This window comes from Salvelinus fontinalis, chromosome 12 (genome assembly GCF_029448725.1).
Source record: "Salvelinus fontinalis isolate EN_2023a chromosome 12, ASM2944872v1, whole genome shotgun sequence".
In the NCBI taxonomy this organism is placed as follows: Eukaryota; Metazoa; Chordata; class Actinopteri; order Salmoniformes; family Salmonidae; genus Salvelinus; species Salvelinus fontinalis.
In genome coordinates this window covers 59881428-59907374 of record NC_074676.1, presented here as the reverse complement: position 1 = coordinate 59907374, position 25947 = coordinate 59881428, and the positions used below count along the sequence as shown (strand labels likewise).

General features: G+C 48.4%; 1 protein-coding gene across 1 annotated transcript in view; it reads right to left on the bottom strand.

Annotated features, from left to right (window-relative positions):
• LOC129867661 (actin remodeling regulator NHS-like) overlaps positions 1-25947 on the bottom strand; it is a 162452-nt gene that overhangs the window by 97483 nt on the left and 39022 nt on the right. Inside the window, exons 2-4 of the mRNA XM_055941237.1 lie at positions 23860-24012; positions 18776-18909; positions 11989-12057 (exon numbers count right to left, since the gene is read on the bottom strand). Of these exons, the coding sequence (XP_055797212.1) occupies positions 11989-12057; positions 18776-18909; positions 23860-24012 (356 nt within the window). The remainder of the gene's footprint in view (positions 1-11988; positions 12058-18775; positions 18910-23859; positions 24013-25947) is intronic.

Sequence of the window (25947 nt, the reverse complement as noted above, 5' to 3'; positions counted from 1 at the left end):
GAGGAAGAGACAGGAGAGGAGAGAGGAAGAGACAGGAGAGGATAGAAGGAGAGAGGAAGAGACAGGAGAGGAGAGAAGGCAAGAGGAAGAGACAGGAGAGGAGAGAAGGCAAGAGGAAGAGACAGGAGAGGAGAGAAGGAGAGAGGAAGAGACAGGAGAGGAGAGAAGGAGAGAGGAAGAGACAGGAGAGGAGAGAAGGCAAGAGGAAGAGACAGGAGAGGAGAGAAGGAGAGAGGAAGAGACAGGAGAGGAGAGAAGGAGAGAGGAAGAGACAGGAGAAGAGAGAAGGAGAGAGGAAGAGACAGGAGAGGAGAGAAGGAGAGAGGAAGAGACAGGAGAGGAGAGAAGGAGAGAGGAAGAGACAGGAGAGGATAGAAGGAGAGAGGAAGAGACAGGAGAAGAGAGAAGGAGAGAGGAAGAGACAGGAGAGGAGAGAAGGAGAGAGGAAGAGACAGGAGAGGAGAGAAGGAGAGAGGAAGAGACAGGAGAGGATAGAAGGAGAGAGGAAGAGACAGGAGAGGAGAGAAGGCGAGAGGAAGAGACAGGAGAGGAGAGAAGGCGAGAGGAAGAGACAGGAGAGGAGAGAAGGCGAGAGGAAGAGACAGGAGAGGAGAGAAGGAGAGAGGAAGAGACAGGAGAGGAGAGAAGGAGAGAGGAAGAGACAGGAGAGGAGAGAAGGAGAGAGGAAGAGACAGGAGAGGAGAGAAGGAGAGAGGAAGAGACAGGAGAGGAGAGATGAAGAGAGGAAGAGACAGGAGAGGAGAGAAGGAGAGAGGAAGAGACAGGAGAGGATAGAAGGAGAGAGGAAGAGACAGGAGAGGAGAGAAGGCAAGAGGAAGAGACAGGAGAGGAGAGAAGGCGAGAGGAAGAGACAGGAGAGGAGAGAAGGAGAGAGGAAGAGACAGGAGAGGATAGAAGGCGAGAGGAAGAGACAGGAGAGGAGAGAAGGAGAGAGGAAGAGACAGGAGAGGAGAGAAGGAGAGAGGAAGAGACAGGAGAAGAGAGAAGGCAAGAGGAAGAGACAGGAGAGGATAGAAGGAGAGAGGAAGAGACAGGAGAAGAGAGAAGGCGAGAGGAAGAGACAGGAGAGGAGAGAAGGAGAGAGGAAGAGACAGGAGAGGAGAGGAAGAGACAGGAGAGGAGAGAAGGAGAGAGGAAGAGACAGGAGAAGAGAGAAGGAGAGAGGAAGAGACAGGAGAAGAGAGAAGGAGAGAGGAAGAGACAGGAGAGGAGAGAAGGAGAGAGGAAGAGACAGGAGAAGAGAGAAGGAGAGAGGAAGAGACAGGAGAGGAGAGAAGGCAAGAGGAAGAGACAGGAGAAGAGAGAAGGAGAGAGGAAGAGACAGGAGAGGAGAGAAGGAGAGAGGAAGAGACAGGAGAGGAGAGAAGGAGAGAGGAAGAGACAGGAGAGGAGAGAAGGAGAGAGGAAGAGACAGGAGAAGAGAGAAGGAGAGAGGAAGAGACAGGAGAAGAGAGAAGGAGAGAGGAAGAGACAGGAGAGGATAGAAGGCGAGAGGAAGAGACAGGAGAGGAGAGAAGGCAAGAGGAAGAGACAGGAGAGGAGAGAAGGCGAGAGGAAGAGACAGGAGAGGAGAGAAGGAGAGAGGAAGAGACAGGAGAGGAGAGAAGGAGAGAGGAAGAGACAGGAGAGGAGAAGAAGAGAGGAAGAGACAGGAGAGGAGAGAAGGAGAGAGGAAGAGACAGGAGAGGAGAGAAGGAGAGAGGAAGAGACAGGAGAGGAGAGAAGGAGAGAGGAAGAGACAGGAGAGGAGAGAAGGAGAGAGGAAGAGACAGGAGAGGAGAGAAGGACGGATGAAGAGACAGGAGAGGAGAGAAGGAGAGAGGAAGAGACAGGAGAGGAGAGAAGGAGAGAGGAAGAGACAGGAGAGGAGAGAAGAAGAGAGGAAGAGACAGGAGAGGAGAGAAGGAGAGAGGAAGAGACAGGAGAGGAGAGAAGGCGAGAGGAAGAGACAGGAGAGGAGAGAAGGAGAGAGGAAGAGACAGGAGAAGAGAGAAGGAGAGAGGAAGAGACAGGAGAGGATAGAAGGAGAGAGGAAGAGACAGGAGAGGATAGAAGGAGAGAGGAAGAGACAGGAGAGGAGAGGAAGAGACAGGAGAGGAGAGAAGGAGAGAGGAAGAGACAGGAGAGGATAGAAGGAGAGAGGAAGAGACAGGAGAGGAGAGATGAAGAGAGGAAGAGACAGGAGAGGAGAAGGAGAGAGGAAGAGACAGGAGAAGAGAGAAGGAGAGAGGAAGAGACAGGAGAGGAGAGAAGGAGAGAGGAAGAGACAGGAGAGGAGAGAAGGAGAGAGGAAGAGACAGGAGAGGAGAGAAGGCAAGAGGAAGAGACAGGAGAGGATAGAAGGAGAGAGGAAGAGACAGGAGAGGAGAGAAGGCAAGAGGAAGAGACAGGAGAGGAGAGAAGGAGAGAGGAAGAGACAGGAGAAGAGAGAAGGAGAGAGGAAGAGACAGGAGAGGAGAGAAGGAGAGAGGAAGAGACAGGAGAGGAGAGAAGGCAAGAGGAAGAGACAGGAGAGGAGAGAAGGCGAGAGGAAGAGACAGGAGAGGAGAGAAGGCAAGAGGAAGAGACAGGAGAGGAGAGAAGGCGAGAGGAAGAGACAGGAGAGGAGAGAAGGAGAGAGGAAGAGACAGGAGAGGATAGAAGGAGAGAGGAAGAGACAGGAGAGGATAGAAGGAGAGAGGAAGAGACAGGAGAGGATAGAAGGAGAGAGGAAGAGACAGGAGAAGAGAGAAGGAGAGAGGAAGAGACAGGAGAGGAGAGAAGGAGAGAGGAAGAGACAGGAGAGGATAGAAGGAGAGAGGAAGAGACAGGAGAAGAGAGAAGGAGAGAGGAAGAGACAGGAGAAGAGAGAAGGAGAGAGGAAGAGACAGGAGAAGAGAGAAGGAGAGAGGAAGAGACAGGAGAGGAGAGAAGGAGAGAGGAAGAGACAGGAGAGGAGAGGAAGAGACAGGAGAGGAGAGAAGGAGAGAGGAAGAGACAGGAGAAGAGAGAAGGAGAGAGGAAGAGACAGGAGAGGAGAGATGAAGAGAGGAAGAGACAGGAGAGGAGAAGGAGAGAGGAAGAGACAGGAGAAGAGAGAAGGAGAGAGGAAGAGACAGGAGAAGAAAGAAGGAGAGAGGAAGAGACAGGAGAGGATAGAAGGAGAGAGGAAGAGACAGGAGAGGATAGAAGGAGAGAGGAAGAGACAGGAGAGGAGAAGGAGAGAGGAAGAGACAGGAGAGGAGAGAAGGAGAGAGGAAGAGACAGGAGAAGAGAGAAGGCGAGAGGAAGAGACAGGAGAGGAGAGATGAAGAGAGGAAGAGACAGGAGAGGAGAGAAGGAGAGAGGAAGAGACAGGAGAAGAGAGAAGGAGAGAGGAAGAGACAGGAGAGGAGAGAAGGAGAGAGGAAGAGACAGGAGAGGATAGAAGGAGAGAGGAAGAGACAGGAGAAGAGAGAAGGAGAGAGGAAGAGACAGGAGAGGAGAAGGAGAGAGGAAGAGACAGGAGAGGAGAGAAGGAGAGAGGAAGAGACAGGAGAAGAGAGAAGGCGAGAGGAAGAGACAGGAGAGGAGAGATGAAGAGAGGAAGAGACAGGAGAGGAGAGAAGGAGAGAGGAAGAGACAGGAGAAGAGAGAAGGAGAGAGGAAGAGACAGGAGAGGAGAGAAGGAGAGAGGAAGAGACAGGAGAGGATAGAAGGAGAGAGGAAGAGACAGGAGAAGAGAGAAGGAGAGAGGAAGAGACAGGAGAGGAGAAGGAGAGAGGAAGAGACAGGAGAGGAGAGAAGGAGAGAGGAAGAGACAGGAGAAGAGAGAAGGCGAGAGGAAGAGACAGGAGAGGAGAGATGAAGAGAGGAAGAGACAGGAGAGGAGAGAAGGAGAGAGGAAGAGACAGGAGAGGAGAGAAGGAGAGAGGAAGAGACAGGAGAAGAGAGAAGGAGAGTGGAAGAGACAGGAGAGGAGAGAAGGAGAGAGGAAGAGACAGGAGAGGAGAGAAGGAGAGAGGAAGAGACAGGAGAGGAGAGAAGGAGAGAGGAAGAGACAGGAGAAGAGAGAAGGAGAGAGGAAGAGACAGGAGAGGAGAGAAGGAGAGAGGAAGAGACAGGAGAGGAGAGAAGGAGAGAGGAAGAGACAGGAGAGGAGAGAAGGAGAGAGGAAGAGACAGGAGAGGAGAGAAGGACGGATGAAGAGACAGGAGAGGAGAGAAGGCAAGAGGAAGAGACAGGAGAGGAGAGAAGGAGAGAGGAAGAGACAGGAGAGGAGAGATGAAGAGAGGAAGAGACAGGAGAGGAGAGAAGGAGAGAGGAAGAGACAGGAGAGGAGAGAAGGAGAGAGGAAGAGACAGGAGAGGAGAGAAGGAGAGAGGAAGAGACAGGAGAGGAGAGAAGGCAAGAGGAAGAGACAGGAGAGGAGAGAAGGCGAGAGGAAGAGACAGGAGAGGAGAGAAGGAGAGAGGAAGAGACAGGAGAGGATAGAAGGCAAGAGGAAGAGACAGGAGAGGAGAGAAGGCAAGAGGAAGAGACAGGAGAGGAGAGAAGGCGAGAGGAAGAGACAGGAGAGGAGAGAAGGCGAGAGGAAGAGACAGGAGAGGAGAAGGAGAGAGGAAGAGACAGGAGAAGAGAGAAGGAGAGAGGAAGAGACAGGAGAGGAGAGAAGGAGAGAGGAAGAGACAGGAGAGGAGAGAAGGAGAGAGGAAGAGACAGGAGAGGAGAGGAAGAGACAGGAAGAGACAGGAGAGGAGAAGGAGAGAGGAAGAGACAGGAGAGGAGAAGGAGAGAGGAAGAGACAGGAGAGGAGAGAAGGAGAGAGGAAGAGACAGGAGAGGAGAGAAGGAGAGAGGAAGAGACAGGAGAGGATAGAAGGAGAGAGGAAGAGACAGGAGAAGAGAGAAGGAGAGAGGAAGAGACAGGAGAAGAGAGAAGGAGAGAGGAAGAGACAGGAGAGGAGAGAAGGCGAGAGGAAGAGACAGGAGAGGAGAGAGGAAGAGACAGGAGAGGATAGAAGGAGAGAGGAAGAGACAGGAGAGGAGAGAAGGCAAGAGGAAGAGACAGGAGAGGAGAGAAGGCAAGAGGAAGAGACAGGAGAGGAGAGAAGGAGAGAGGAAGAGACAGGAGAGGAGAGAAGGAGAGAGGAAGAGACAGGAGAGGAGAGAAGGCAAGAGGAAGAGACAGGAGAGGAGAGAAGGAGAGAGGAAGAGACAGGAGAGGAGAGAAGGAGAGAGGAAGAGACAGGAGAAGAGAGAAGGAGAGAGGAAGAGACAGGAGAGGAGAGAAGGAGAGAGGAAGAGACAGGAGAGGAGAGAAGGAGAGAGGAAGAGACAGGAGAGGATAGAAGGAGAGAGGAAGAGACAGGAGAAGAGAGAAGGAGAGAGGAAGAGACAGGAGAGGAGAGAAGGAGAGAGGAAGAGACAGGAGAGGAGAGAAGGAGAGAGGAAGAGACAGGAGAGGATAGAAGGAGAGAGGAAGAGACAGGAGAGGAGAGAAGGCGAGAGGAAGAGACAGGAGAGGAGAGAAGGCGAGAGGAAGAGACAGGAGAGGAGAGAAGGCGAGAGGAAGAGACAGGAGAGGAGAGAAGGAGAGAGGAAGAGACAGGAGAGGAGAGAAGGAGAGAGGAAGAGACAGGAGAGGAGAGAAGGAGAGAGGAAGAGACAGGAGAGGAGAGATGAAGAGAGGAAGAGACAGGAGAGGAGAGAAGGAGAGAGGAAGAGACAGGAGAGGATAGAAGGAGAGAGGAAGAGACAGGAGAGGAGAGAAGGCAAGAGGAAGAGACAGGAGAGGAGAGAAGGCGAGAGGAAGAGACAGGAGAGGAGAGAAGGAGAGAGGAAGAGACAGGAGAGGATAGAAGGCGAGAGGAAGAGACAGGAGAGGAGAGAAGGAGAGAGGAAGAGACAGGAGAGGAGAGAAGGAGAGAGGAAGAGACAGGAGAAGAGAGAAGGCAAGAGGAAGAGACAGGAGAGGATAGAAGGAGAGAGGAAGAGACAGGAGAAGAGAGAAGGCGAGAGGAAGAGACAGGAGAGGAGAGAAGGAGAGAGGAAGAGACAGGAGAGGAGAGGAAGAGACAGGAGAGGAGAGAAGGAGAGAGGAAGAGACAGGAGAAGAGAGAAGGAGAGAGGAAGAGACAGGAGAAGAGAGAAGGAGAGAGGAAGAGACAGGAGAGGAGAGAAGGAGAGAGGAAGAGACAGGAGAAGAGAGAAGGAGAGAGGAAGAGACAGGAGAGGAGAGAAGGCAAGAGGAAGAGACAGGAGAAGAGAGAAGGAGAGAGGAAGAGACAGGAGAGGAGAGAAGGAGAGAGGAAGAGACAGGAGAGGAGAGAAGGAGAGAGGAAGAGACAGGAGAGGAGAGAAGGAGAGAGGAAGAGACAGGAGAAGAGAGAAGGAGAGAGGAAGAGACAGGAGAAGAGAGAAGGAGAGAGGAAGAGACAGGAGAGGATAGAAGGCGAGAGGAAGAGACAGGAGAGGAGAGAAGGCAAGAGGAAGAGACAGGAGAGGAGAGAAGGCGAGAGGAAGAGACAGGAGAGGAGAGAAGGAGAGAGGAAGAGACAGGAGAGGAGAGAAGGAGAGAGGAAGAGACAGGAGAGGAGAAGAAGAGAGGAAGAGACAGGAGAGGAGAGAAGGAGAGAGGAAGAGACAGGAGAGGAGAGAAGGAGAGAGGAAGAGACAGGAGAGGAGAGAAGGAGAGAGGAAGAGACAGGAGAGGAGAGAAGGAGAGAGGAAGAGACAGGAGAGGAGAGAAGGACGGATGAAGAGACAGGAGAGGAGAGAAGGAGAGAGGAAGAGACAGGAGAGGAGAGAAGGAGAGAGGAAGAGACAGGAGAGGAGAGAAGAAGAGAGGAAGAGACAGGAGAGGAGAGAAGGAGAGAGGAAGAGACAGGAGAGGAGAGAAGGCGAGAGGAAGAGACAGGAGAGGAGAGAAGGAGAGAGGAAGAGACAGGAGAAGAGAGAAGGAGAGAGGAAGAGACAGGAGAGGATAGAAGGAGAGAGGAAGAGACAGGAGAGGATAGAAGGAGAGAGGAAGAGACAGGAGAGGAGAGGAAGAGACAGGAGAGGAGAGAAGGAGAGAGGAAGAGACAGGAGAGGATAGAAGGAGAGAGGAAGAGACAGGAGAAGAGAGAAGGAGAGAGGAAGAGACAGGAGAGGAGAGATGAAGAGAGGAAGAGACAGGAGAGGAGAAGGAGAGAGGAAGAGACAGGAGAAGAGAGAAGGAGAGAGGAAGAGACAGGAGAGGAGAGAAGGAGAGAGGAAGAGACAGGAGAGGAGAGAAGGAGAGAGGAAGAGACAGGAGAGGAGAGAAGGCAAGAGGAAGAGACAGGAGAGGATAGAAGGAGAGAGGAAGAGACAGGAGAGGAGAGAAGGCAAGAGGAAGAGACAGGAGAGGAGAGAAGGAGAGAGGAAGAGACAGGAGAAGAGAGAAGGAGAGAGGAAGAGACAGGAGAGGAGAGAAGGAGAGAGGAAGAGACAGGAGAGGAGAGAAGGCAAGAGGAAGAGACAGGAGAGGAGAGAAGGCGAGAGGAAGAGACAGGAGAGGAGAGAAGGCAAGAGGAAGAGACAGGAGAGGAGAGAAGGCGAGAGGAAGAGACAGGAGAGGAGAGAAGGAGAGAGGAAGAGACAGGAGAGGATAGAAGGAGAGAGGAAGAGACAGGAGAGGATAGAAGGAGAGAGGAAGAGACAGGAGAGGATAGAAGGAGAGAGGAAGAGACAGGAGAAGAGAGAAGGAGAGAGGAAGAGACAGGAGAGGAGAGAAGGAGAGAGGAAGAGACAGGAGAGGATAGAAGGAGAGAGGAAGAGACAGGAGAAGAGAGAAGGAGAGAGGAAGAGACAGGAGAAGAGAGAAGGAGAGAGGAAGAGACAGGAGAGGAGAGAAGGAGAGAGGAAGAGACAGGAGAGGAGAGGAAGAGACAGGAGAGGAGAGAAGGAGAGAGGAAGAGACAGGAGAAGAGAGAAGGAGAGAGGAAGAGACAGGAGAGGAGAGATGAAGAGAGGAAGAGACAGGAGAGGAGAAGGAGAGAGGAAGAGACAGGAGAAGAGAGAAGGAGAGAGGAAGAGACAGGAGAAGAGAGAAGGAGAGAGGAAGAGACAGGAGAGGAGAGAAGGAGAGAGGAAGAGACAGGAGAGGATAGAAGGAGAGAGGAAGAGACAGGAGAGGAGAGAAGGAGAGAGGAAGAGACAGGAGAGGAGAGAAGGAGAGAGGAAGAGACAGGAGAGGAGAGAAGGAGAGAGGAAGAGACAGGAGAGGAGAGAAGGAGAGAGGAAGAGACAGGAGAGGAGAGAAGGAGAGAGGAAGAGACAGGAGAGGAGAGAAGGAGAGAGGAAGAGACAGGAGAAGAGAGAAGGCGAGAGGAAGAGACAGGAGAGGAGAGAGGAAGAGACAGGAGAGGAGAGAAGGCAAGAGGAAGAGACAGGAGAGGATAGAAGGAGAGAGGAAGAGACAGGAGAGGAGAGAAGGCAAGAGGAAGAGACAGGAGAGGAGAGAAGGAGAGAGGAAGAGACAGGAGAGGAGAGAAGGAGAGAGGAAGAGACAGGAGAAGAGAGGAAGAGACAGGAGAGGATAGAAGGAGAGAGGAAGAGACAGGAGAGGATAGAAGGAGAGAGGAAGAGACAGGAGAGGAGAGAAGGCAAGAGGAAGAGACAGGAGAGGAGAGAAGGAGAGAGGAAGAGACAGGAGAAGAGAGAAGGAGAGAGGAAGAGACAGGAGAAGAGAGAAGGAGAGAGGAAGAGACAGGAGAGGATAGAAGGCGAGAGGAAGAGACAGGAGAGGAGAGAAGGCAAGAGGAAGAGACAGGAGAGGAGAGAAGGAGAGAGGAAGAGACAGGAGAGGAGAGAAGGAGAGAGGAAGAGACAGGAGAGGAGAGAAGGAGAGAGGAAGAGACAGGAGAGGAGAGAAGGAGAGAGGAAGAGACAGGAGAGGAGAGAAGGAGAGAGGAAGAGACAGGAGAGGATAGAAGGCGAGAGGAAGAGACAGGAGAGGAGAGAAGGCAAGAGGAAGAGACAGGAGAGGAGAGAAGGATAGAGGAAGAGACAGGAGAGGAGAGAAGGAGAGAGGAAGAGACAGGAGAGGAGAGAAGGAGAGAGGAAGAGACAGGAGAGGAGAGAAGGCGAGAGGAAGAGACAGGAGAGGAGAGAAGGCGAGAGGAAGAGACAGGAGAGGAGAGAAGGAGAGAGGAAGAGACAGGAGAGGAGAGAAGGCAAGAGGAAGAGACAGGAGAGGATAGAAGGCAAGAGGAAGAGACAGGAGAGGAGAGAAGGACGGATGAAGAGACAGGAGAGGAGAGAAGGAGAGAGGAAGAGACAGGAGAGGAGAGAAGGAGAGAGGAAGAGACAGGAGAGGAGAGAAGGAGAGAGGAAGAGACAGGAGAGGAGAGATGAAGAGACAGGAGAAGAGAAGGAGAGAGGAAGAGACAGGAGAGGAGAAGGAGAGAGGAAGAGACAGGAGAGGAGAGAAGGAGAGAGGAAGAGACAGGAGAGGAGAGAAGGAGAGAGGAAGAGACAGGAGAGGAGAGAAGGCAAGAGGAAGAGACAGGAGAGGAGAGAAGGCGAGAGGAAGAGACAGGAGAGGAGAGAAGGAGAGAGGAAGAGACAGGAGAGGAGAAGGAGAGAGGAAGAGACAGGAGAGGAGAGAAGGAGAGAGGAAGAGACAGGAGAAGAGAGAAGGAGAGAGGAAGAGACAGGAGAGGAGAGAAGGAGAGAGGAAGAGACAGGAGAGGAGAGAAGGAGAGAGGAAGAGACAGGAGAGGAGAGAAGGAGAGAGGAAGAGACAGGAGAAGAGAGAAGGAGAGAGGAAGAGACAGGAGAGGAGGAGAGAGGAAGAGACAGGAGAAGAGAGAAGAAGAGAGGAAGAGACAGGAGAAGAGAGAAGGAGAGAGGAAGAGACAGGAGAAGAGAGAAGGCAAGAGGAAGAGACAGGAGAGGAGAAGGAGAGAGGAAGAGACAGGAGAAGAGAGAAGGAGAGAGGAAGAGACAGGAGAAGAGAGAAGGCAAGAGGAAGAGACAGGAGAGGAGAGAAGGAGAGAGGAAGAGACAGGAGAAGAGAGAAGGAGAGAGGAAGAGACAGGAGAGGAGAGAAGGAGAGAGGAAGAGACAGGAGAGGAGAGAAGGAGAGAGGAAGAGACAGGAGAAGAGAGAAGGAGAGAGGAAGAGACAGGAGAAGAGAGAAGGAGAGAGGAAGAGACAGGAGAAGAGAGAAGGAGAGAGGAAGAGACAGGAGAGGAGAGAAGGAGAGAGGAAGAGACAGGAGAGGAGAGAAGGAGAGAGGAAGAGACAGGAGAAGAGAGAAGGAGAGAGGAAGAGACAGGAGAAGAGAGAAGGAGAGAGGAAGAGACAGGAGAAGAGAGAAGGAGAGAGGAAGAGACAGGAGAAGAGAGAAGGAGAGAGGAAGAGACAGGAGAAGAGAGAAGGAGAGAGGAAGAGACAGGAGAGGAGAGAAGGAGAGAGGAAGAGACAGGAGAAGAGAGAAGGAGAGAGGAAGAGACAGGAGAAGAGAGAAGGAGAGAGGAAGAGACAGGAGAGGATAGAAGGCGAGAGGAAGAGACAGGAGAGGAGAGAAGGCAAGAGGAAGAGACAGGAGAGGAGAGAAGGCGAGAGGAAGAGACAGGAGAGGAGAAGGAGAGAGGAAGAGACAGGAGAAGAGAGAAGGAGAGAGGAAGAGACAGGAGAGGAGAGAAGGAGAGAGGAAGAGACAGGAGAGGAGAGAAGGAGAGAGGAAGAGACAGGAGAGGAGAGAAGGAGAGAGGAAGAGACAGGAGAGGAGAGAAGAAGAGAGGAAGAGACAGGAGAGGAGAAGGAGAGAGGAAGAGACAGGAGAGGAGAGAAGGAGAGAGGAAGAGACAGGAGAGGAGAGGAAGAGACAGGAGAGGAGAGAAGAAGAGAGGAAGAGACAGGAGAGGAGAGAAGGAGAGAGGAAGAGACAGGAGAGGAGAGAAGGCGAGAGGAAGAGACAGGAGAGGAGAGAAGGCGAGAGGAAGAGACAGGAGAGGAGAAGGAGAGAGGAAGAGACAGGAGAAGAGAGAAGGCGAGAGGAAGAGACAGGAGAGGAGAGGAAGAGACAGGAGAGGATAGAAGGAGAGAGGAAGAGACAGGAGAGGAGAGAAGGCGAGAGGAAGAGACAGGAGAGGAGAGAAGGCGAGAGGAAGAGACAGGAGAGGAGAAGGAGAGAGGAAGAGACAGGAGAAGAGAGAAGGCGAGAGGAAGAGACAGGAGAGGAGAGGAAGAGACAGGAGAGGATAGAAGGAGAGAGGAAGAGACAGGAGAAGAGAGAAGGAGAGAGGAAGAGACAGGAGAGGAGAGAAGGCGAGAGGAAGAGACAGGAGAGGAGAGAAGGCGAGAGGAAGAGACAGGAGAGGAGAGAAGGAGAGAGGAAGAGACAGGAGAGGATAGAAGGCGAGAGGAAGAGACAGGAGAGGAGAGAAGGCAAGAGGAAGAGACAGGAGAGGAGAGAAGGAGAGAGGAAGAGACAGGAGAGGAGAGAAGGCGAGAGGAAGAGACAGGAGAGGAGAGAAGGAGAGAGGAAGAGACAGGAGAGGAGAGAAGGAGAGAGGAAGAGACAGGAGAGGAGAGAAGGAGAGAGGAAGAGACAGGAGAAGAGAGAAGGAGAGAGGAAGAGACAGGAGAGGAGAGAAGGAGAGAGGAAGAGACAGGAGAGGAGAGAAGGAGAGAGGAAGAGACAGGAGAGGAGAGAAGGAGAGAGGAAGAGACAGGAGAGGAGAGAAGGAGAGAGGAAGAGACAGGAGAGGAGAGAAGGAGAGAGGAAGAGACAGGAGAAGAGAGAAGGAGAGAGGAAGAGACAGGAGAGGAGAGAAGGAGAGAGGAAGAGACAGGAGAGGAGAGATGAAGAGAGGAAGAGACAGGAGAGGAGAGAAGGAGAGAGGAAGAGACAGGAGAGGAGAGAAGGAGAGAGGAAGAGACAGGAGAAGAGAGAAGGAGAGAGGAAGAGACAGGAGAAGAGAGAAGGAGAGAGGAAGAGACAGGAGAAGAGAGAAGGAGAGACATGGACCAATACCTTTCTGCTCCAGGGAGAGAAGTGGCAACATTCGGTGAGGGAGGAGGAGCGGGGGGCGAGGCTGTCAAACTACAACATGAGGATGACAAAATGAATGAATGATGGAGAAATATAAATGGATTCAGACTCAGACATTTGAAGGGTTATTGAACCACAATGGAGACAAAGGAAATCTCAGGATGGAGAGGAGCTAGACGGAGAGGAGTGGATATGTAGACAGAGGGTGAGACAGTCACCAGGTGTTTATGTCCTGAAGGAGAGCCGTATAAACCAGTTACATTACAGAGCTGCCAGAACTGGTACCCAGGACCTCTGATCAACTGCAGGATGAAGGATTGTGACATTTCCCAGACCCATGAATGACTGAGGAGAAACAGAACGCAGAGTTCAAACCCATGGAACACATGGGTAACCCTTCCTTCCTGTTACCTTGGTCTGTTCTAGCTGCTGATCATCGAGTGCTTTCCCCTGCCGCTGGAGAGGACAAACATACATGGCACAGACATTCATTCATATGTTGTCATTCACTAGTATCCACTCAACGGAAAGGAACAACGAAACGCTGCATTTCAGGATGAAATAGTATACACTGTGACTTCACACATGCAGACAGCTGCATCTAGAGAGGAGAAATGACAGCTGCATCTAGAGAGGAGAAATGACAGCTGCATCTAGAGAGGAGAAATGACAGCTGCATCTAGAGAGGAGAAATGACAGCTGCATCTAGAGAGGAGAAATGACAGCTGCATCTAGAGAGGAGAAATGACAGCTGCATCTAGAGAGGAGAAATGACAGCTGCATCTAGAGAGGAGAAATGACAGCTGCATCTAGAGAGGAGAAATGACAGCTGCATCTAGAGAGGAGAAATGACAGCTGCATCTAGAGAGGAGAAATGACAGCTGCATCTAGAGAGGAGAAATGACAGCTGCATCTAGAGAGGAGAAATGACAGCTGCATCTAGAGAGGAGAAATGACAGCTGCATCTAGAGAGGAGAAATGACAGCTGCATCTAGAGAGGAGAAATGACAGCTGCATCTAGAGAGGAGAAATGACAGCTGCATCTAGAGAGGAGAAATGACAGCTGCATCTAGAGAGGAGAAATGACAGCTGCATCTAGAGAGGAGAAATGACAGCTGCATCTAGAGAGGAGAAATGACAGCTGCATCTAGAGAGGAGAAATGACAGCTGCATCTAGAGAGGAGAAATGACAGCTGCATCTAGAGAGGAGAAATGACAGCTGCATCTAGAGAGGAGAAATGACAGCTGCATCTAGAGAGGAGAAATGACAGCTGCATCTAGAGAGGAGAAATGACAGCTGCATCTAGAGAGGAGAAATGACAGCTGCATCTAGAGAGGAGAAATGACAGCTGCATCTAGAGAGGAGAAATGACAGCTGCATCTAGAGAGGAGAAATGACAGCTGCATCTAGAGAGGAGAAATGACAGCTGCATCTAGAGAGGAGAAATGACAGCTGCATCTAGAGAGGAGAAATGACAGCTGCATCTAGAGAGGAGAAATGACAGCTGCATCTAGAGAGGAGAAATGACAGCTGCATCTAGAGAGGAGAAATGACAGCTGCATCTAGAGAGGAGAAATGACAGCTGCATCTAGAGAGGAGAAATGACAGCTGCATCTAGAGAGGAGAAATGACAGCTGCATCTAGAGAGGAGAAATGACAGCTGCATCTAGAGAGGAGAAATGACAGCTGCATCTAGAGAGGAGAAATGACAGCTGCATCTAGAGAGGAGAAATGACAGCTGCATCTAGAGAGGAGAAATGACAGCTGCATCTAGAGAGGAGAAATGACAGCTGCATCTAGAGAGGAGAAATGACAGCTGCATCTAGAGAGGAGAAATGACAGCTGCATCTAGAGAGGAGAAATGACAGCTGCATCTAGAGAGGAGAAATGACAGCTGCATCTAGAGAGGAGAAATGACAGCTGCATCTAGAGAGGAGAAATGACAGCTGCATCTAGAGAGGAGAAATGACAGCTGCATCTAGAGAGGAGAAATGACAGCTGCATCTAGAGAGGAGAAATGACAGCTGCATCTAGAGAGGAGAAATGACAGCTGCATCTAGAGAGGAGAAATGACAGCTGCATCTAGAGAGGAGAAATGACAGCTGCATCTAGAGAGGAGAAATGACAGCTGCATCTAGAGAGGAGAAATGACAGCTGCATCTAGAGAGGAGAAATGACAGCTGCATCTAGAGAGGAGAAATGACAGCTGCATCTAGAGAGGAGAAATGACAGCTGCATCTAGAGAGGAGAAATGACAGCTGCATCTAGAGAGGAGAAATGACAGCTGCATCTAGAGAGGAGAAATGACAGCTGCATCTAGAGAGGAGAAATGACAGCTGCATCTAGAGAGGAGAAATGACAGCTGCATCTAGAGAGGAGAAATGACAGCTGCATCTAGAGAGGAGAAATGACAGCTGCATCTAGAGAGGAGAAATGACAGCTGCATCTAGAGAGGAGAAATGACAGCTGCATCTAGAGAGGAGAAATGACAGCTGCATCTAGAGAGGAGAAATGACAGCTGCATCTAGAGAGGAGAAATGACAGCTGCATCTAGAGAGGAGAAATGACAGCTGCATCTAGAGAGGAGAAATGACAGCTGCATCTAGAGAGGAGAAATGACAGCTGCATCTAGAGAGGAGAAATGACAGCTGCATCTAGAGAGGAGAAATGACAGCTGCATCTAGAGAGGAGAAATGACAGCTGCATCTAGAGAGGAGAAATGACAGCTGCATCTAGAGAGGAGAAATGACAGCTGCATCTAGAGAGGAGAAATGACAGCTGCATCTAGAGAGGAGAAATGACAGCTGCATCTAGAGAGGAGAAATGACAGCTGCATCTAGAGAGGAGAAATGACAGCTGCATCTAGAGAGGAGAAATGACAGCTGCATCTAGAGAGGAGAAATGACAGCTGCATCTAGAGAGGAGAAATGACAGCTGCATCTAGAGAGGAGAAATGACAGCTGCATCTAGAGAGGAGAAATGACAGCTGCATCTAGAGAGGAGAAATGACAGCTGCATCTAGAGAGGAGAAATGACAGCTGCATCTAGAGAGGAGAAATGACAGCTGCATCTAGAGAGGAGAAATGACAGCTGCATCTAGAGAGGAGAAATGACAGCTGCATCTAGAGAGGAGAAATGACAGCTGCATCTAGAGAGGAGAAATGACAGCTGCATCTAGAGAGGAGAAATGACAGCTGCATCTAGAGAGGAGAAATGACAGCTGCATCTAGAGAGGAGAAATGACAGCTGCATCTAGAGAGGAGAAATGACAGCTGCATCTAGAGAGGAGAAATGACAGCTGCATCTAGAGAGGAGAAATGACAGCTGCATCTAGAGAGGAGAAATGACAGCTGCATCTAGAGAGGAGAAATGACAGCTGCATCTAGAGAGGAGAAATGACAGCTGCATCTAGAGAGGAGAAATGACAGCTGCATCTAGAGAGGAGAAATGACAGCTGCATCTAGAGAGGAGAAATGACAGCTGCATCTAGAGAGGAGAAATGACAGCTGCATCTAGAGAGGAGAAATGACAGCTGCATCTAGAGAGGAGAAATGACAGCTGCATCTAGAGAGGAGAAATGACAGCTGCATCTAGAGAGGAGAAATGACAGCTGCATCTAGAGAGGAGAAATGACAGCTGCATCTAGAGAGGAGAAATGACAGCTGCATCTAGAGAGGAGAAATGACAGCTGCATCTAGAGAGGAGAAATGACAGCTGCATCTAGAGAGGAAAAATGACAGCTGCATCTAGAGAGGAAAAATGACAGCTGCATCTAGAGAGGAGAAATGACAGCTGCATCTAGAGAGGAGAAATGACAGCTGCATCTAGAGAGGAGAAATGACAGCTGCATCTAGAGAGGAGAAATGACAGCTGCATCTAGAGAGGAGAAATGACAGCTGCATCTAGAGAGGAGAAATGACAGCTGCATCTAGAGAGGAGAAATGACAGCTGCATCTAGAGAGGAGAAATGACAGCTGCATCTAGAGAGGAGAAATGACAGCTGCATCTAGAGAGGAGAAATGACAGCTGCATCTAGAGAGGAGAAATGACAGCTGCATCTAGAGAGGAGAAATGACAGCTGCATCTAGAGAAGAGAAATGACAGCTGCATCTAGAGAGGAGAAATGACAGCTGCATCTAGAGAGGAGAAATGACAGCTGCATCTAGAGAGGAGAAATGACAGCTGCATCTAGAGAGGAGAAATGACAGCTGCATCTAGAGAGGAGAAATGACAGCTGCATCTAGAGAGGAGAAATGACAGCTGCATCTAGAGAAGAGAAATGACAGCTGCATCTAGAGAGGAAAAATGACAGCTGCATCTAGAGAGGAAAAATGACAGCTGCATCTAGAGAGGAGAAATGACAGCTGCATCTAGAGAGGAGAAATGACAGCTGCATCTAGAGAGGAGAAATGACAGCTGCATCTAGAGAGGAGAAATGACAGCTGCATCTAGAGAGGAGAAACTGATGCACAACCTTCTGTGTTTTGTTAAACATATATTTTCACAATAACTGATGAAAATGGAACACACATGTACAGTGCAGTCGCAAAAGTTTCCACGTTTTGTTAAGTCACAGCCTTATTCTAAAATGGATTAAATAAAACATTTCCCTCAATCTACACACAATGCCCCATTATGGCAATGCAAAAAAATGGTTTGTAGAAATGTTTGCAAATTTATTTAAAATAAAAAACAGAAATACCTTATTTACGTAATTATTCAGACACTTTGCTAAGAGACTCAAAATTGAGCTCAGGTGCATCCTGTTTCCATTGATCATCCTTGATGTTTCTATAACTTGGTTAGTCCACCTGTGGTAAATTGAATTGATTGGACATTATTTGGAAAGGCACACACCTGTTTATATAAAGGTCCCACAATTGACAGTGCATATCAGAGCAAAAACCAAGCCATGAGGTCAAAGGAATTGTCCGTAAAGCTCTGAGACAGGATTGTGTCGAGGCACAGATCTGGGGAAGGGTACAAACATGTCTGCAGCATTGAAAGTCCCTAAGAACACAGTGGCCTCCATCATTCTGAAATGGAATAAGTTTGGAACCACGAAGACTCTTCCTAGAGCTGGCCGCCCGGCCAAACTGAGCAATCAGGGGAGAAGGGCCTTGGTCAAGGAGGTGACCAAGAACCCGATGGTCACTCTGACAGAGTTCCTCTGTGGAGATGGGAGAACCTTCCAGAAGGACAACCATCTCTGCAGCACTCCACCAATCAGGCCTTTATGGTAGAGTGGCCAGACGGAAGCCACTTCTCAGAAAAAGGCACATGACAGATCGCTTGGAGTTTGTCAAAAGGCACCTAATGGACTCAGACCATGAGAAACAAGATTCTCTGGTCTGATGAAGCCAAGATTGACCTCTTTGGCCTGAATGCCAAGCGTCTCGTCTGGAGGAAACCTGGCACCATCCCCACGGTGAAGCATGGTGGTGGCAACATCATGCTGTGGGGATGTTTTTCAGTGGCAGGGAATTGGAAACTAGTCAGGATCAAGGCAAAGACAAACGGAGAAAAGTACAAGTCCCAAGTGGCTCAGAGGACACTGCATCTCAGAGGCCTCCCAAGTGGCTCAGAGGTCTAAGACACTGCATCTCAGAGGCCTCCCAAGTGGCTCAGAGGTCTAAGACACTGCATCTCAGAGGCCTCCCAAGTGGCTCAGTGGTCTAAGACACTGCATCTCAGAGGCCTCCCAAGTGGCTCAGAGGTCTAAGACACTGCATCTCAGAGGCCTCCCAAGTGGCTCAGAGGTCTAAGGCACTGCATCTCAGAGGCCTCCCAAGTGGCTCAGAGGTCTAAGACACTGCATCTCAGAGGCCTCCCAAGTGGCTCAGAGGTCTAAGACACTGCATCTCAGAGGCCTCCCAAGTGGCTCAGAGGTCTAAGGCACTGCATCTCAGAGGCCTCCCAAGTGGCTCAGAGGTCTAAGGCACTGCATCTCAGAGGCCTCCCAAGTGGCTCAGAGGTCTAAGGCACTGCATCTCAGAGGCCTCCCAAGTGGCTCAGAGGACACTGCATCTCAGAGGCCTCCCAAGTGGCTCAGAGGTCTAAGACACTGCATCTCAGAGGCCTCCCAAGTGGCTCAGAGGTCTAAGACACTGCATCTCAGCGCAAGAGGCGTTACTACAGACCCGGGTTCATTCCCAGGATGTGCCAGGGTGTTGGCCCAGCGTCTGTGTTTCCTCCGACACATTGGTGCGGCTGGCTTCCGGGTTAAGCAGGTGGGTGTTGAGTGCCTTTTGGCGGGTCATGTTTCGGAGGAAGCATGACTCCACCTTCGCCTCTCCTGAGCACGTTGGGGAGTTGCAGCGATGAGACATGATTGAAAATTGGGGAGAAAAAGGGGGTAAAATCCACACAAGAAAACCACCTGCATTGTTAGTTATGGGCTTGTCAGCATTTCACTGTAAGGTGACATTTTGCATTTGGCACATTATGACAAATATTATGGTCACCTAATAATCCCCAGTTTACAATTGGCTCATTCATCCCCCTCCTCTCCCCTGTAACTATTCCCCAGGTCGTTGCTGCAAATGAGAACGTGTTCTCAGTCAACTTACCTGGTAAAATAACGGTAAAATAAATAAAAATAAAAAATACAATTTGATTTGAGTGCCTGTGAGGATGGAATATGGTCATCAGTCTAGGAAACAGATGACTCAAAATGGCCCCCGGAGGCTTTATCATAGATATTGTCTGGAAGTATATGTCTGTTATCCATAAGTTGGTCGTTGATCATATGAGTGGAAGTTGTGTTACCGCTGTCAGGCTCCGTCCCCTCTGCTGTCTCCTCCTGGCAGAGTGTGGTGAGGGGTACGTGGGCGTAGGGGGCGCCACAGAGACGTTCACTCTGCGTCTTCTTCTGCTGCTCGCTTGCTGCCTCAGTTGGTAATCTGACACACACACACACACACACACACACACACACACACACACACACACACACACACACACACACACACACACACACACACACACACACACACACACACACACAGTAACATATTTCAGCAATGAAAACAGCAAAACATGTATAGAGAATATCCAAAATGCTAAATCCACCAATTTTTCCATCAGAAATGATTATAGGTACCTTCATGTGTAAAATATTACTGTTCTCAGATTTCAAATTCACTTTAGTGTGGATGGTTTTTGGTTTGTTGCATATCTGGAAGGGAATGTTACCAGCCTGTATATTTGACTGTGGTTGTCTCACCTAGCAATCTTAAAATGAAATGCACTATTGAAGGCTGTCCTGGAAAGACCATCTGGTAAATGACTAAAGAGTAAATGTTATAAATCTCCCGTGACATTACCCCTGTACCACATCTCACCATACTACTGTACTATATCTACTGTACTATATCTACTGTACTATATCTACTGTCACCATACTACTGTACTATATCTACTGTCACCATACTACTGTACTATATCTACTGTACTATATCTACTGTACTATATCTACTGTCACCATACTACTGTACTATATCTACTGTACTATATCTACTGTACTATATCTACTGTACTATATCTACTGTACTATATCTACTGTCACCATACTACTGTACTATATCTACTGTACTATATCTACTGTACTATATCTACTGCCACCATACTACTGTACTATATCTACTGCCACCATACTACTGTACTATATCTACTGTACTATATCTACTGTCACCATACTACTGTACTATATCTACTGTACTATATCTACTGTACTATATCTACTGTACTATATCTACTGTACTATATCTACTGTCACCATACTACTGTACTATATCTACTGTCATCATACTACTGTACTATATCTACTGTACTATATCTACTGTACTATATCTACTGTACTATATCTACTGTACTATATCTACTGTACTATATCTACTGTCACCATACTACTGTACTATATCTACTGTACTATATCTACTGTACTATATCTACTGTCACCATACTACTGTACTATATCTACTGTCACCATACTACTGTACTATATCTACTGTTACCATACTACTGTACTATATCTACTGTACTATATCTACTGTACTATATCTACTGTACTATATCTACTGTCACCATACTACTGTACTATATCTACTGTACTATATCTACTGTACTATATCTACTGTACTATATCTACTGTACTATATCTACTGTCACCATACTACTGTACTATATCTACTGTACTATATCTACTGTACTATATCTACTGTACTATATCTACTGTACTATATCTACTGTCACCATACTACTGTACTATATCTACTGTCATCATACTACTGTACTATATCTACTGTACTATATCTACTGTCACCATACTACTGTACTATATCTACTGTACTATATCTACTGTACTATATCTACTGTACTATATCTACTGTACTATATCTACTGTCACCATACTACTGTACTATATCTACTGTCACCATACTACTGTACTATATCTACTGTACTATATCTACTGTCACCATACTACTGCACTATATCTACTGTACTATATCTACTGTACTATATCTACTGTACTATATCTACTGTACTATATCTACTGTCACCATACTACTGTAAAATATCTACTGTCACCATACTACTGTACTATATCTACTGTCACCATACTACTGTACTATATCTACTGTCACCATACTACTGAATAATTGAATTAAAACATAAGTTAGTTGAAATCAAATAAAATAATTTAAATACAGTAAGACATTGTTAGTTTGGCAAAAAAAACCTAAGCAAACATTTGTGGGTTACATCTTTTGTCCAATGGAAAATAATTGCAAAAAAGGCCAATGACCAATGTACCTATCTACTGTACTATATCTACTGTACTATATCTACTGTCACCACACTACTGTACTATATCTACTGTACTATATCTACTGTACTATATCTACTGTACTATATCTACTGTCACCACACTACTGTACTATATCTACTGTACTATATCTACTGTACTATATCTACTGTACTATATCTACTGTACTATATCTACTGTCACCATACTACTGTACTATATCTACTGTACTATATCTACTGTACTATATCTACTGTACTATATCTACTGTCACCATACTACTGTACTATATCTACTGTACTATATCTACTGTACTATATCTACTGTACTATATCTACTGTACTATATCTACTGTACTATATCTACTGTCACCATACTACTGTACTATATCTACTGTACTATATCTACTGTACTATATCTACTGTACTATATCTACTGTCACCATACTACTGTACTATATCTACTGTCACCATACTACTGTACTATATCTACTGTACTATATCTACTGTACTATATCTACTGTACTATATCTACTGTCACCATACTACTGTACTATATCTACTGTACTATATCTACTGTACTATATCTACTGTCACCATACTACTGTACTATATCTACTGTACTATATCTACTGTACTATATCTACTGTACTATATCTACTGTCACCATACTACTGTACTATATCTACTGTACTATATCTACTGTACTATATCTACTGTACTATATCTACTGTACTATATCTATTGTACTATATCTACTGTCACCATACTACTGTACTATATCTACTGTACTATATCTACTGTACTATATCTACTGTACTATATCTACTGTACTATATCTACTGTCACCATACTACTGTACTATATATACTGCCACCATACTACTGTACTATATATACTGTCACCATACTACTGTACTATATCTACTGTACTATATCTACTGTCACCATACTACTGTACTATATCTACGGTCACCATACTACTGTACTATATCTACTGTACTATATCTACTGTCACCATACTACTGCACTATATCTACTGTACTATATCTACTGTACTATATCTACTGTCACCATACTACTGTACTATATCTACTGTACTATATCTACTGTACTATATCTACTGTACTATATCTACTGTACTATATCTACTGTACTATATCTACTGTACTATATCTACTGTCACCATACTACTGTCACCATACTACTGTACTATATCTACTGTACTATATCTACTGTACTATATCTACTGTACTATATCTACTGTACTATATCTACTGTCACCATACTACTGTACTATATCTACTGTACTATATCTACTGTCACCACACTACTGTACTATATCTACTGTCACCATACTACTGTACTATATCTACTGTACTATATCTACTGTCACCATACTACTGTACTATATCTACTGTACTATATCTACTGTACTATATCTACTGTCACCATACTACTGTACTATATCTACTGTACTATATCTACTGTCACCATACTACTGTACTATATCTACTGTACTATATCTACTGTACTATATCTACTGTACTATATCTACTGTACTATATCTACTGTACTATATCTACTGTACTATATCTACTGTCACCATACTACTGTACTATATCTACTGTCACCATACTACTGTACTATATCTACTGTCACCATACTACTGTACTATATCTACTGTACTATATCTACTGTCACCATACTACTGTACTATATCTACTGTACTATATCTACTGTACTATATCTACTGTACTATATCTACTGTACTATATCTACTGTACTATATCTACTGTACTATATCTACTGTCACCATACTACTGTACTATATCTACTGTCACCATACTACTGTACTATATCTACTGTACTATATCTACTGTCACCATACTACTGTACTATATCTACTGTACTATATCTACTGTCACCATACTACTGTACTATATCTACTGTACTATATCTACTGTACTATATCTACTGTCACCATACTACTGTACTATATATACTGCCACCATACTACTGTACTATATCTACTGTCACCATACTACTGTACTATATCTACTGTCACCATACTACTGTACTATATCTACTGTACTATATCTACTGTCACCATACTACTGTACTATATCTACTGTACTATATCTACTGTCACCATACTACTGTACTATATCTACTGTACTATATCTACTGTCACCATACTACTGTACTATATCTACTGTCACCATACTACTGTCACCATACTACTGTACTATATCTACTGTACTATATCTACTGTCGTATGTCGGGGGTGTTGTCGTGTGTTGGGGGTGCTGTCGCGTGTCGGGGGTGCTGTCGCGTGTCGGGGGTGTTGTCGTGTGTCGGGGGTGCTGTCGCGTGTCGGGGGTGCTGTCGCGTGTCGGGGGTGCTGTCGCGTGTCGGGGGTGCTGTCGCGTGTCGGGGGTGCTGTCGCGTGTCGGGGGTGCTGTCGTGTGTTGGGGGTGCTGTCGCGTGTCGGGGGTGCTGTCGCGTGTCGGGGGTGCTGTCGCGTGTCGGGGGTGCTGTCGCGTGTCGGGGGTGCTGTCGCGTGTCGGGGGTGCTGTCGCGTGTCGGGGGTGCTGTCGCGTGTTGGGGGTGCTGTCGCGTGTCGGGGGTGCTGTCGCGTGTCGGGGGTGCTGTCGCGTGTCGGGGGTGCTGTCGCGTGTCGGGGGTGCTGTCGCGTGTCGGGGGTGCTGTCGCGTGTCGGGGGTGCTGTCGCGTGTCGGGGGTGCTGTCGCGTGTCGGGGGTGCTGTCGCGTGTCGGGGGTGCTGTCGCGTGTCGGGGGTGCTGTCGCGTGTCGGGGGTGCTGTCGCGTGTCGGGGGTGCTGTCGCGTGTCGGGGGTGCTGTCGCGTGTCGGGGGTGCTGTCGCGTGTCGGGGGTGCTGTCGCGTGTCGGGGGTGCTGTCGCGTGTCGGGGGTGCTGTCGTGTGTCGGGGGTGCTGTCGCGTGTCGGGGGTGCTGTCGCGTGTCGGGGGTGCTGTCGCGTGTCGGGGGTGTTGTCGCGTGTCGGGGGTGTTGTCGTGTGCGTGTACCTCTGTGCCTGGCCCGAAGGCTCTGCTCTGCGGTGTGGTGCAGCTCCTGGAGACATGGTGGTCTGGTGGAGGGCAGGAACACATTCCTCTGGAGGAGCCATGGAGACACGTAGTGGTCTGATAACTTACACTCTACATCCAGATCTGATACCGCTGTGGAGGGGGGAGAGGAGCGAGATGCATGAGAACAGGAGAATGGGTGGTGTTTAGGCAGAGCAGGGTTCCGAATGATCTGTATGAAACCAATCTGAGGTGAAACGCTCCATGAGTTCTGTGAACATAAGGACTACCAGAGAATGAAATGAACTCGGTCTACCAGCTAAATCGCGTCCACACGACCTGGTCTACCAGCTAAATCACATCCACACGACCTGGTCTACCAGCTAAATCACATCCACACGACCTGGTCTACCGGCTAAATCACATCCACCTGGTCTACCAGCTAAATCACATCCACACGACCTGGTCTACCAGCTAAATCCCATCCACACGACCTGGTCTACCAGCTAAATCACATCCACACGACCGGGTCTACCAGCTAAATCACATCCACACGACCGGGTCTACCAGCTAAATCACATCCACACGACCTGGTCTACCAGCTAAATCACATCCACACGACCTGGTCTACCAGCTAAATCACATCCACACGACCTGGTCTACCAGCTAAATCACATCCACACGACCTGGTCTACCAGCTAAATCACATGCACACGACCGGGTCTACCGGCTAAATCACATCCACACGACCTGGTCTACCAGCTAAATAGCATCCACACGACCGGGTCTACCAGCTAAATCACATCCACACGACCTGGTCTACCAGCTAAATCACATCCACACGACCTGGTCTACCAGCTAAATCACATCCACACGACCGGGTCTACCAGCTAAATCACATCCACACGACCTGGTCTACCAGCTCAATCACATCCACACGACCGGGTCTACCAGCTAAATAACATCCACACGACCGGGTCTACCAGCTAAATCACATCCACACGACCTGGTCTACCAGCTAAATCACATCCACACGACCCGGTCTACCAGCTAAATCACATCCACACGACCCGGTCTACCAGCTAAATCACATCCACACGACCTGGTCTACCGGCTAAATCACATCCACACGACCCGGTCTACCGGCTAAATCACATCCACACGACCTGGTCTACCAGCTAAATCACATCCACCTGGTCTACCAGCTAAATCACATCCACACGACCTGGTCTACCGGCTAAATCACATCCACCTGGTCTACCAGCTAAATCACATCCACACGACCTGGTCTACCAGCTAAATCACATCCACACGACCTGGTCTACCAGCTAAATCACATCCACACGACCGGGTCTACAAGCTAAATCACATGCACACGACCGGGTCTACCAGCTAAATCACATCCACACGACCTGGTCTACCAGCTAAATCACATCCACACGACCTGGTCTACCAGCTAAATCACATCCACACGACCTGGTCTACCAGCTAAATCCCATCCACACGACCTGGTCTACCAGCTAAATCACATGCACACGACCGGGTCTACCGGCTAAATCACATCCACACGACCTGGTCTACCAGCTAAATAGCATCCACACGACCGGGTCTACCAGCTAAATCACATCCACACGACCTGGTCTACCAGCTAAATCACATCCACACGACCTGGTCTACCAGCTAAATCACATCCACACGACCGGGTCTACCAGCTAAATCACATCCACACGACCTGGTCTACCAGCTAAATCACATCCACACGACCGGGTCTACCAGCTAAATCACATGCACACGACCGGGTCTACCGGCTAAATCACATCCACACGACCTGGTCTACCAGCTAAATAGCATCCACACGACCGGGTCTACCAGCTAAATCACATCCACACGACCTGGTCTACCAGCTAAATCACATCCACACGACCTGGTCTACCAGCTAAATCACATCCACACGACCGGGTCTACCAGCTAAATCACATCCACACGACCTGGTCTACCAGCTAAATCACATCCACACGACCGGGTCTACCAGCTAAATCACATCCACACGACCGGGTCTACCAGCTAAATCACATCCACACGACCTGG